Source organism: Anser anser (genome assembly GCF_964211835.1).
Source record: "Anser anser genome assembly, chromosome: 2".
Lineage (NCBI taxonomy): Eukaryota > Metazoa > Chordata > Aves > Anseriformes > Anatidae > Anser > Anser anser.
In genome coordinates this window covers 101,550,985-101,563,644 of record NC_139721.1, presented here as the reverse complement: position 1 = coordinate 101,563,644, position 12,660 = coordinate 101,550,985, and the positions used below count along the sequence as shown (strand labels likewise).

The 12,660-nt window shown below is 39.4% G+C and overlaps 1 protein-coding gene across 6 annotated transcripts in view; it reads right to left on the bottom strand.

Annotated features, from left to right (window-relative positions):
• Nucleotides 1–325: 325 nt before the first annotated feature.
• The window catches only part of CDK13 (cyclin dependent kinase 13), a 52,072-nt gene continuing 39,737 nt past the window's right edge, over nucleotides 326–12,660 (bottom strand). Inside the window, exons 11-14 of one of the 6 annotated variants that reach the window (XM_083822397.1) lie at nucleotides 12,241–12,372; nucleotides 9,945–10,150; nucleotides 6,516–7,079; nucleotides 326–5,368 (exon numbers count right to left, since the gene is read on the bottom strand). In XM_083822397.1, the coding sequence (XP_083678523.1) occupies nucleotides 4,512–5,368; nucleotides 6,516–7,079; nucleotides 9,945–10,150; nucleotides 12,241–12,372 (1,759 nt within the window). In that variant the 3' untranslated portion in view covers nucleotides 326–4,511. The remainder of the gene's footprint in view (nucleotides 5,369–6,515; nucleotides 7,080–9,944; nucleotides 10,151–12,240; nucleotides 12,373–12,660) is intronic. The other 5 variants (XM_083822399.1, XM_083822400.1, XM_083822398.1 and 2 more) reach the window with 5 other exon arrangements.

The following is a 12,660-nucleotide window of genomic DNA, read 5'->3' as shown; positions in this document are numbered from 1 at the left end:
AGCATCTTCGCACCCCCAGAGGGGCCGGTTCCTCTCAGCCTCCTGCTTTTGCTGCAGATTCCTCGCTAAGGTGGTCGGTGCCACACTGCGCCTTGTGCCTACAGCGAGCCAAGCTGCATCCCCCTCCAGAACAAGCACTCACACTGCCCCGTGCTGCCGCAGCTTGCCTTCAGAAAAGGAGCAGAGCAGGAAATACTTTCTTGAATAATCTTTGATATTTGAACATGCCGAAAATCACACTCACATACTGAAAAAATAATTCAGTTCAACCCAGAGCTCCTTTTAAATGCCAGTTGATAATCAGAGAGGGAAAACGATGAAAAACTTCAAGTTTTCATGTATTTTATTTACAGGCCACACAATACATTTTATATACAGATGGCTTAAAATAACAAAGAGTAAGCAAGCTGAAGAATAACAGTTTGATTATATTAAATTAGGCTGTCTTGAAATAACTCCTGCAATAAAGTATTCTTCACCCTGATAAGCAAAAGTTAGTTCAACTTTAACCAAGTTCATTTCATCTTTTAAATACAGAACTCACTTTTCTGTGATTCGTTAATTTCTTAACACACGCCCATGTATGAAGAACATCCCACAACTATCAAGAAGGGAAATAGCCAATTTCCTCATATAAAAAAAAACAGTGCAACAGAATAGCCTGGAAAAATGTGCTATGTAAAATGCTTGCGCGTCTTATTAGCTACAAGAACGCAAGAAATACATCCGAGATTTTCTCTCTTGGAAACGGAATTCATGGTCTGAGATCTAATTTGCCTGCAGACAAGAGGTATCCTACATAAGTTACTTCAGTGCTTCGGTTTTTACCACACAGTTACCAATTAAACTGATCCAACCACACCAAAACCTCCTGGTGCAACAAGCACCAAGCAAAAGAAGAGCACTCCGACCTTTTGAAGTTAACATTACAGCGCTTGGCGCCTCTGCTGGCATGAAGCACTTTACACTACCGTGGCAAGATTTAACACAGACCAAGTTTTACAGAAATGTAAGAAAATATAGAAGTTTGCCGTTTAATATTTCTTTTCCAAGAAATTATATTAACATTTAAAGATACATGTATTTTTACACCCCTCCCCAAACACCGTTCCTTCTGTTCCAGGTAACAAGAACTAGCAATCCGGGATAAAAGCTGTTTCCTCTTCCTTTGGCTGATTTTAAGTGTTCTACGAGTCTAAGCATCTTAAGTCATAGTCATAGCAGTCCAGTTGTGCTCACATTCTTCCTCTTGGTATGGCTACAGTCCACTTAATATAAATAATGAAATACTCACTACTCGATAGTCCATGATTATAGTATTTTGCTATGTTTATTTAGAAATACAAACACACAACACTTACTTTCTGATGTAGTGTCCAGGTCTCTGTAGCACACTTTGGAATTGCAGCACAGAAAACGTAAACCCAAAGGAATGGGGGGAAAAGTAACAAAAGCCACAGCTCCACAGAAAAATAATGCGGTTTTCAGAATGCCTACCACTGCATCAGAAATGCAACGGCCACGCGATGTAAGATGTCACACTAGGACAGACTCGCTCTGCTGAGTGAAAAATTGCTCAAAAAGGTCAAATTCTGAACTGATATAAGCACCTCGTGACTTAATATAAAGGAAATTTTGATAAATAACACACAGGCCCAGTACAAATGAACGTGGACCAGCAGTCCACAGGCCTGGCCCATTCCCTGGCTGCTCACCTGCTGAGATGCAACTCCTGGGCCAGGGCAGCGTGGCCACAGGGAGAAACCCTCCTGCCACGGGCTGCCCCCATGCCAAGGAAGGGCAGAGCACACCCACCTGCAGCCCCTGCACAGCCGCTACCTGCCCAGGAAGAATGAGTTGGTGAAAGAGCCAAGATCCCCCGGGTTGCAGAGAAGGGAAAAACCTCTTTGTAGTTCTCACATATGGAAACATGTCAACCTTGCCTCCACATTGTCAACACTGCTGCCCCACGAATGTAGTTTTCAGTCAGAGGCTAGTCATCCTTAAACTGAATTTGGGAAAAAGTCATCGTGCAATACACATCTGCAACAGTGTGCAAGTTTTGCTTTTGATATGTCTGGAAGTCAACTGTCTACTCCATCTCCTTCATATTCACCATAGGCACGAATGCTTGCGTTGGCATCCTCGTATCTGAAGACTAAAATCCATTTCAGTGGAATGATGCAACATCAGACTACTGCCAGTCAGTAATCAAACTGCAGTCACTTACTCATTCAGAGGAGACTGATTTCTCTGCATTAAATGAGGGGATCTAAATGACTTGAACATTTACCTCCAGGAGGAAAGCAGGAGAAAATTTCCTTATATTTTTGTATTGAAATTTAAATCATTTAGTCCTCTTGGAGGTCTACCTTCCATTTGAACTTACCTGCTTTTCTAGCAAATATTTACATTTGAACTGCAGTAAAGTAACACCAGACTGCAATTTTTTAGTGAAAACAACTAAAAGTTTTGAAAGTCTAGCCTGATTTTGAAAAAAATAATGTGTGTATCTGAACACTGAGAGAATGTTTTTATCAATTAGTAAACAAAAGCCTGAGCTGACACTGTACCTAAATGACACTAATGATTTCTGCCTTTAAGATTTTGCTAGCAGAAAAACGTTGCAGGAGTGTCCTTACTCAAGGAAACCTACCCAGAGCACGGTCACTCACATGTGAAATTCTGGTTTTAAGCACAGGCTATTCGAGTCACAAGTATTTGTACAGGTTGATTTTATTTTCAGATGGTAGAATTCCCCTGTGCCTAGTAAAGACAACTGCAAGACTTACAGGGACATCGCCATTTTTCATCTGCCAGATCCTCAAATGCTACGTATTTAGCAAAGTGACTTTTTCCATGCTCTACAAGGTGGTAGTTAGCCATAAATGACAACCAGGATTTTGAACTAAACAAAAGAAAACAGCAACAACTTTGGCTTCTATTCTGAAAGTCCAAAAAGTCACTGACGAGACTACATTTGGAATAGTGTAAGTAGAAATTTTACTTTTTAAAAAGTAATAATTAAACACTCAGTTACATAAGGTACCGATTTGTCAACTGGATAATCAGTTGGAAAATTGTTTCCAATATGGGCTTTAAAATATTCTTTTACGTACATGCAAAATATAACCATACTTCCTCTCTGCAGGAGAGGGAGACCACTTGATGTTGAAGGAAAAAAAAACATGCTGGACTTTGTAATTAATGAGGAGTGGCTCTTGGTTAAGAGTTGTAACTACAGTCATTTTATCAGTTGTTGAAGGAGACTCAATTCCAATACTGAAATGCTCAGTGGAACAGCAGATATAAAGACGATTAGTTGGCACAATCACAAGCTTACAGAGCGTTAGAGCTAGTGTAAAATGTTTTGCTGTTGCTTTAAATACTGGTCATTTTGCCCTTGGTTACTTCCCATAATGCAGTATTTGTGGTAAAAAGAAGACAGTGTCAGCTTTTCACACAAAGTAATTACTGCTGTTGACATTTAAGATGAAAAACTATTTCACCACTTGGTAAGGACATATAAAGCATAGTTTATTTGGCAGAGGAAGTCACACAATTTCTACAACTCCAAGGGGGAGCTGAGGAAAAACTACTCTTCATTTTTCTCCTCACTTTCATAGTTTCTTATGAAGTTCAATCTGGAGATTATGACTTCATCAAGATAAGATTAGGTCTCTAAGTAACTGGCCCACATGAAGTAAACAGCACAAGGTTATGACCTATTTGAGTTTCCTATTATTATCTGAATTTTCATCTCAACTACCTAGGTTTAAGTATTATTTTCGCATCGATTCATAAAGTACTTCCAAATTTTTGCACACCTTAAGCTTACATGTTAAGGCACTTACCATTCAAGTAAAACAGTTTTTATATAAACAAGCCTGGGAGATGGAGAGAACATTTTACCAGAACATCCATTCTTTTTTTTTTTAAAGAAAAAAATAACATTGACCAAATATTTATAAAATTTTGCATCAAGAGAAAGGTTGTGTTTTATTATCTGAAATGAGCACAAAGTACACCTTCCACAATAACACTGAAAGCAGTGCAAAGACTGACAGTGACCTTTGACTAAAGGTAGTTCTGTAAAAAGAAAAATACCAAATAAATCAGTGCCCTGCTTTGATTGTTGTAAAATCTTTTTTTTACATAAAAGTTGGTCCAAACTTACAAAAAAAGCACAAATGTGCATAGTTCAGAAGATCTGAAAGAGTGCCATAAAAAGCTGATGTCCCTAAATTTAGCATCCACTTAAAACTGCCAAAATACAAAATAAAATTCAGAACTAGAGTTTGTGAACATGTACAATCAATTCATCTAGTTTTCAGACAGCATGAGTTTTAAGCATTTTTAATTTTTCCTACTGTATGCAAGACCCTTTTCCACATAAAAATAAAGCTGTTGAATTAACATTATTCAAGTCTGTTGAACTGCTGCTTTAAACTGCAGCTAGAAAAAAAAAGTTTTTCCAGATAAAAATGACGTGCCTGAGGAAAAACAGATACTCAATATGGTAATCCTCTGCCTCGCCCTCTCACTGCAGACGTGCTAATGTGTCCCCTGTATCCTTGGGAATAGCCAGGTCCTTGGGCAGGGGAAGTCCAAGTCTGTCCATGCATGTGGCCGAGGCCACTGGGGTTTTCCTGTAAGTTACTTCCGTAGCTGTAGTTGTGCATCTTGGCGGGCAGAGGATGAGTACTCTCTGGCCCTGCGGAAGCATCGCTGCTGCTCCCCAGGACTGAGATTGGGCCGTGGCTGTATTCAAACCTATGGTCTTTATCTCCACTGAATAGCATGGGGCCAGCGTTGAGGTAAATGTCTCCGTAACCAGTTACTGAGCTGGGAAAGGATTCTGAAAAGGCAGATGGAGGAGGGGCACCACCAGAGTGAGATGAAGCAGTACTGTAGTTATCCAAAGGCTGAATATCCGAGTTTCCAAGGAAGCTCCTCCTTTCTAACGCTCCCGATGACCCGCTTCCTATGCCATCGCTACTGCCATAGTGGGCAGAGGAGAAGGTAGACGATCCAAAGTTATCCTTGTAGTCTGGGCCTGTTACATAGGAGTCTCTAGCCTGGTAATCCACGCTCGTTTGTACTGGCTCCTCCGTCGTTGCCTGAGCTTGATGCTGAGCAAGCAGCTGTAGAAGAGCTGCTTTCACTCCTGCGTGGGGATCTGTTCCTGAAGAGTTACTTATAGACAAATGCTGGTTCTCTGTCCGATAATCAAGGTCTTCATCAGTGAGAGGCGGAGGCTCCGGTGGCTCTGGGGGTCGCTGGTCTGGAGGCAAGATCCGAGGGCGTTCTTGTTCGGGTGTTCGGTTCAGAAGCCTCATCTCAGACTGCCTAACCAAATCCTCTGGACCTAAGCAGATAAAAAAGAACAGCTTTGGAATAAAAATCTACAGTAACAATACCAGAAAGGAAATGACTCTTTCCCGGAACACAACAGAGGTTTCTAACTAATAAGTTAATGAGAACCAAGGTAACGTTTACTAGTAGTTGGACAGGTTATTTTGGAGAAGGCAACAGCTTGGTTGCCTCAGGAAAGCGATGCAGGGTTCTCCTCCAAATAAGATTTCCAAGCATTTCCAAGCAAAGTTAAAAACAGTACAAGCTCCTCTGAAAAACAACTACTAAAGCAACAGATAAACACGAGTAAGTTCAAAGAGCAAACAGAAAAGATTTTCAAATCACACACATTAGAAAAGGTCTTGAGGGACAAAAGGACTTCCTTTCAGGGAACAGCAAAACTTAGGGCTAAGAACAAAACAACTTCAAAAACCCTCAAAAAACACTCCCAAACCACTTCAGAATATTTCTTTCAACAGCAGCACACACCACAGAGCAATGCATAAACCACAGTACAATAAAGCTGAAATAGCAGCCCAAGATGACCAAAAACAGAGCTCTAGACTTCAAGAAAACTAAGGAAGTTACTACTATAACCCAACAGAGACCTTCAGCCATGTGTATTAGTGAACATTACGAGCAACCACTTACAGAATCTGACACTAGGAAATTACTCTAGTCTGCATTAAAACCAAAAAATGTAATACCCCCTCCCCAAAACAGGCTTTACCTAAACACCCAGTCAAAACCAGTAAGCCTGAGCTACGAATTTGCTAGAGAAGCTGGTCTTCAACACTAGGACCACTCAGAAAACCCCACCCATAAAAAACAATGAATTAAACTGCTTCATCAGAAAAAGCACAGGCATCTCTTTGAATGGGGACTGCCTTTTACTCTGCCTGCATGCCTCCTGTGACAGTAAGACATGAAGTCCAGCCAGGCATTTACATTCCCACCAAAGGAACAAAACAAACAGAGCGGCTAGCACTTGAACAGTCGTGACTATGAAAAAATGATGCAGACATGAGTGATAAAATCATGTAATCACCTCTCCTGTACTCACACAGACTCAGTATTGCTAACCCGTTAACTCTTTCCCCAAACTATCGCATCTCCACTGCTCAAGGTACCTGCCGGTTAGCCCCAAAGACTGCCAGTACCTGCAGCAGCCGTGTACAGTGACTTGATCAGGTGCGGGTAACCAGGTGCTGGCGATTCCACATCATCCCGGCTGACAGATGCAGGAGTGGTGGGCTCTGGAGGCTGCCTGAGTTGTAACGACATTTCATTTCCTGATCCATTTTCCTTCTCCTCCAACACCAGATCTTTCTGTTTTGTTTGCTGAGCCTTTATTAACTGAGACAACAGAACAGCAAATGCACTCTGTACGGCTGCCTGGGCAGCGTCAGTCTCAACTTTGGGCTGACTCAGCTGAGCAGGGGGCACAGGAGGCTGCGTGACGGTCGTCTGTTTTAGAGGATCCTGTTCCGGCGGTGGTGGCGGAGGCGGCGGCGGCTGCTGCTGCTGTTCTGACTGTTTTTCACCTGCTGACAAAATTCCAGCAGGAAGATTTATTTTATTTAGTTGCTGCTGAGTCTCTGGGTTTACCTTAATATTCAACACTTGGGCAAACTGTGCCAAACTAACACTTGTTTTAGACTGTAGCAGGTTTAGCAGGATTGCCACTTCATTCTGGTTTAACTGCTGTCCAGTGCTTGTTTTTGCTAAAGACAAAAAAGGTGTTTTTAAGTATTATTTAGAACTTTCATATTTCAGAAACTCAAAATTAAGACTAATCTAGCATGGCTGACACAACTGGCAAAGCATGGTTTTGGACAACATAGAAATGGAATGCTTTTACAGATTAACTGCCTTGGGGGGAGTCTCTATAGGAAATGGAATAGTAAGATCCAATATAAAGAAAGTGACTTCCAAGGGGTGCACACATGCACTTGGACAGATGAGAAACATCAAGCTGGAGCTCAATTTTCCACAGTACAACTAAGCTGGGGCTTAAGGCCACCTGCTTTAGGCAGCTGTAAAATTTCCAATCCCCACAAAATTTCCTATCTTTGACATATTACATCCCTCTGTTAAAAAGTGGCCATCTGCAAAACGCATTTCCAGTCACATTCTGGCCCATTCTAATTCAGCATCTGGATTCTAACACCTGCTCAAGTGACCAGGCTGTAGGTGACCCAGAAGCTAGCAGTATAAATGCAAAAAAGCACATGCTGAGTTTGAAGGACAAGCAGTCAATCACTGAGTAGCAGGAAAATGCAGGTTTGTGATAATACCCATCTTTTTTTTTTTTTTCAAAGTGAATTTATTTGCTACACGTAAGAAGAAATTATGATGATGCAGGGGAAGACAGATAAACAAGGAAGTCAGAATATAGAAATATTTTCTTAATTTCAAACAGCCATTGTGTTAGTTTATTTTGAAAGGAAAAGCGAAGCAGCATGGATTTCAGCATGCCCCAAGAGTAGATAACTTTGAGAAAAGTAAAAAATTAAAAAATGGGTGTGTATTTCCCTGAATTTCTGTAACCCAAGTCAATACAAACACCTTCTGTCCTCTTCTATCCCTGCCTGTCCGCTAATGCCCTAATATATTCATTCATGGCATTTTCAAAGCCACACCTGAAGAAATGGTCACATAAAACCTTAAGTACTTGCCTCGCAGGACTAAGAAGAGAACAGCTGGAAAGTGCTGCAAAACCCACAACCCATTACCCTACTTGTGGATGTGCACCAGGATGCAAGCACTTGGAACTTAACTCTGGCAGGTTCCAAGGATTTCAAAGATCTTACATATTTATATAAATATAAAAATAAAACCATATTTTATTTGGCAAGAGGAAAAATATAATTTTAATGCCTTCTACTGTTGGATCTCACCTAGATGTCATGCTTAACAGTTGATTTTGTGACATCTGAGGATGGTAATAGAAATAACATCCAAACATCCCCCAGCTTGTCAACATAAAAATGTCAAAAAAGGGTAACTAACCTACCTATTTTTATATTCTAGGCTACTTTCAAGTCCATTCCAAGAGCTAACTCTTTTCTGGGAAACCTAGCAGTTTCTACCAGAACAAAATTAATGAGCTCTACATATCTCCTCTTAAATTCTAAGATGCAATAGCCAGGGTTCCCATTCATGAAGCTGAACATTAGCAGTTCATCCACAACATTTTAAACCTCTTTTTGGCACTCAAGAAATGCAGCAGCTTTAAGCATCCATACAGCACGTACACTGAGTCCTGTAGTGTGCTTTATGGATGATTCTAACTAAGGTGTATAAGGGTTTAAGGAATTGCTTTGTTTAATACATCTCTACTCTGAACTAAGCTCCCCTGAAAATTAAAATTCTGTCTTCTCTACCTAGATATATTTTTCTATGTAATTACAGGCAAATAGTATTTTAGGTCTGGAAGATTCCTTCTCTAGTTGTTTAGTTTATTTTGCATTGTTAGTGTTAATGACTAATAAGCACATTAGACCATCAACAGGCTACCTGTTATGAAAGCATAAAGAAAATAACTATTACCCTCTGGACGTTTTAAACTTACACATTTTTCATTCGTGGGGGAAAAACATTGTAAGGGCTACAGAAAGTCATCTTTGAAAATGCTGCCAAAGCTTTAGCTTAAGCTTAAGGAGTGGCAGAAGCTCACAGCCAGCTTAAAGTAAGAAACAGGATGAACAGGAGCAAGAAGCAATAAACTGCAATATGAAAATAAACTTTTTCTAGCTTTTCACAGCATATTTGGAACTCTGCTCCACTGTTAAATAAAGAGTTGACCCAAGATGGTTAGTATTAAAGAATTTTCATGCTCATCTCCATTTCTTGTTTTCCTTCAGATGAACTCCTGTATCAGTGTCAGGATTTAAGGTCACTTTGCACAATCAAAAATGATCTAAATTAAACTTATCAGGTATGCACTTTGTATTATCTCAAGTGGTGTCAATGTAAGGAGACCATGACTTTATTTTTTATATTATATTCACAACATTGGTCTCCTAGCAAAATACTTCGGTTATATTTTAGAATTAATGTCTGTGCAAGCTACAGAGGTGGTTACTTCTTGTTATAAGAGTTATTTGGGTTTTTATTTTATTTTTTTTTAAGAGTTGGTTCAGCCCAAACAACTTGGAAAGCTGAAGACTAACATAACATGCTGAGGGAATCTGTTTTATTTGAAGTGATGATTGTTTTAAAATATGCCCTTGGGTCAGTTTATCAATACCAATAAAATTCCTTCCATCTCTGTAGACTGTGATGAACTTAGAGCAGAAGCTGACTACTGGGATTACTGAAGATCTACAGATGAGCAAGAGATCAAATCCTTTCAAAACAAAGAGCAAAGTAGTTGTTCTGGCCAGATCAAAAATTTAAGGAAAAATTAAAAGAAATGCCCAGTTTCTAAAAATGAAGGCAAATCTTTTGTAGCAAAGATTTAACTTACAATGCCGTTCCTCCCTCAAGAATCCAGGAGATGTCAGTACTCTGAAAATAACATCTAAAATTTCTAGAGGTGCTATCCAAGTAGAAGGTAATTATAAGAACTGAAAATATTTACTGACCAAGTGCTACACTAGAGTTGCCCTGAGTTTTGAGTTGGGAAGAAGTTTGCATGCCTTGTGGTGTGTTGGTTCTGCTCTCATCCGTGCCTAGAGACAGGTCCTTCCGAGGGACTTTAGTTGCTGTTGCATCATCAGTCATGCCCATCTGCTTCTGTCTTCTGCGTTTCTTACTCCACAGCTCATGGCAATCCTGCCACAAAGGAAGGCTGCAAAGAACGATTAGAGATCATCAGTTTTATCCTGGATATTTTAAAAATGTTTTTTAACCATGGCGGTAAAATAAATGCTCAAATTATACATAATGTAACCGTTGTAAAGAGGAACCTGCTGAAATTTAGAAATACATCAGAAAACACCCAGAGCCAGCAAAATCTTAAGAATTCTTTCTTGGATGAAATCTCTTCTTCAGCTGCCTATTTCACAAGCGCAGGTCCCTCTGGCAGAAAAAGGCAACAAGTAATCTTTCAATGACAATCAACATTACTTTCCTGCTTGTAAAAGTACCAAATCTGCAAAGATGTATTTGTCTACAGAAAGAGACATGGCTATCCATTATCTGTAGTCATACAGCACAGGCAAACAAGAAAGGGGAAAAAAATTGCAGGAATAGATAGTACTTAACACTAGCAAAGTTAGGATGCTAGGAAGAACAAGAGATATCCCAGTCCTTTAAGACAGAAAAAAGCAAAGGCAAAAATCTCCTGTGCAACTCATCTGCTATGGGTTCTGTCCTTCCATTACTATTCCCTGCAGGCATCTCAATTCTGATCTCCTGAGGAACACAGAGCCCCAATCCCATAGCTTATGGAAATACTGACAGAGGCATTAAAATAGTGCCTTTTGTTTTCCCATTACAAATCAATAACTGTCTGAGCAGTTCTCTCACCCAGGAACATGGAAAAAATGAGGTGTCAGATGACAAGAGCCATTGGAAAGGAAATTATGACAACTGTTTCCTTTATTCTCTCCCTTCACGTCGCAGGTCAAAGACCTGCCAGGTATTTAGTCCACAACAGCTTGGAACAATCTGGCAACTGTGAGAAGTCCCCTACAGTATTTGCAATCAACAATTTCTTAAATGAGCAGCTACTCCTTCCCGAAAAGGAACTTTATTCTTTCTTGAGAACAGTCAACACTTTCCCCTGAAGACTATGTTAAATGTGGCTGTGGTTCGTAATTCTTAAAAGGACACCAATTAATCATTTGTTCCAAATTTTCCTGTATCAGCTTCTACAATAGATGGATTACCAAACCCCTGGAAAAAAAAATGCAACAATTTCTTCCCATTCACTTACTTCAAAATGCATATAAGCAACATGCCACAAAGTGTTTCTGAGATTTTAATGAATAGCCTAATATTTAACATTGCTCATTACTAATATTCAGCCACTGATAATACATAATCATATTCAGATTATGAAAGAAACCCTTTATCTCATGCATCAGGACCATTAGTAAAAACCTGTACGTAATAGGTAAGTCTTGAAAGATTTTGAATAAAATTCTTAGATAAAACTCAAGTATTTTTCCTACTTGGTAACTAATTAAAAAGAAATCAGCAAAAGCTGCCTTGAAGGTACAATTCATTCAAACTATTGAATGCTCTATCATTAGCCAGCTATCTTGAGTGAAGAGTTAAACTTGCAGATTATGTCAGTTTTTAATTGTTTTCCTTGGGGCTGGTTCAAACATTACTTGCACCAACTAAAGTGACAATCAAGTCACTACAAAAACCCTACTAGACCTTGCAATATATTTCCACTCAGAAAAACATACAGAGAAGGGAAAAAAACAACAAAAAACGCACAAAATATTTCACTTCTGTTTGTGAAACCAAGGATCTTATTTGTCACAGGAAATCATGTACAGTATTTCACTAACTCTCAGATACCTTCGCAGAATTCTATGCCCAGTGTCATTCTACCATCAAAGACGACGATTCAGATTCATGAAGGACCCCAAAACCCTTGGAAAAAATAGACACTGATAAACAGAAATAAAAGGGAAATGATGTTTTTCAGAGACATTTGCATAAGAGGATTTTTTTTTTAAATGGCACTAACTCAGTCACTAATTCTAGGAATAGCAAATCAGACTGGTCTCAGATCCTCACAGCCACTGATACCAGGATCTGCATAGTGATTCTGCATGAAAATGATTATTTGCCGATGGTATGTATTAACGATTTTCTTCCACCAAAAGCCTCTTGAACTGAAACACAACAAGCTTAAATGAAATCAGTGCATCTTCCTGTTTTGTTGAGGTAAGGAACAACTCAACTCAAGTAATGACTTACTCTGGGGGAGGCATTTTAGATGGTTCCACATCTCGCAGAAACTCGCACTGAAGAGCTTGTTCGGCTGTGCAGCGCTTGCTGGGATCCAGAGCAAGCATGTAATCAAACAAATCTAATGCAGCTGGTGGGATGCTACAAAAGAACAAAATGGAGAAAAGCATCACAACTGTATTTTGAATCACACACTTCAGTGCAAAATTTTAATTAACACAACCCCTCCAAAATAACTGATCATTAATGTTAAGTCCTTGCTTAGTAGTAAGAGGTAGATAAAAAGTTCACCTTGGATTACACTTGGCTATTTATGTTTCTTTATCTTTGTATGATTTAATTGCTTGAAACATTCTTCTTCTAAAACAAAACCAAACCAAAACAACAAGAAAACCCACTAAACTGAGACTATATTGTTACTATACACTT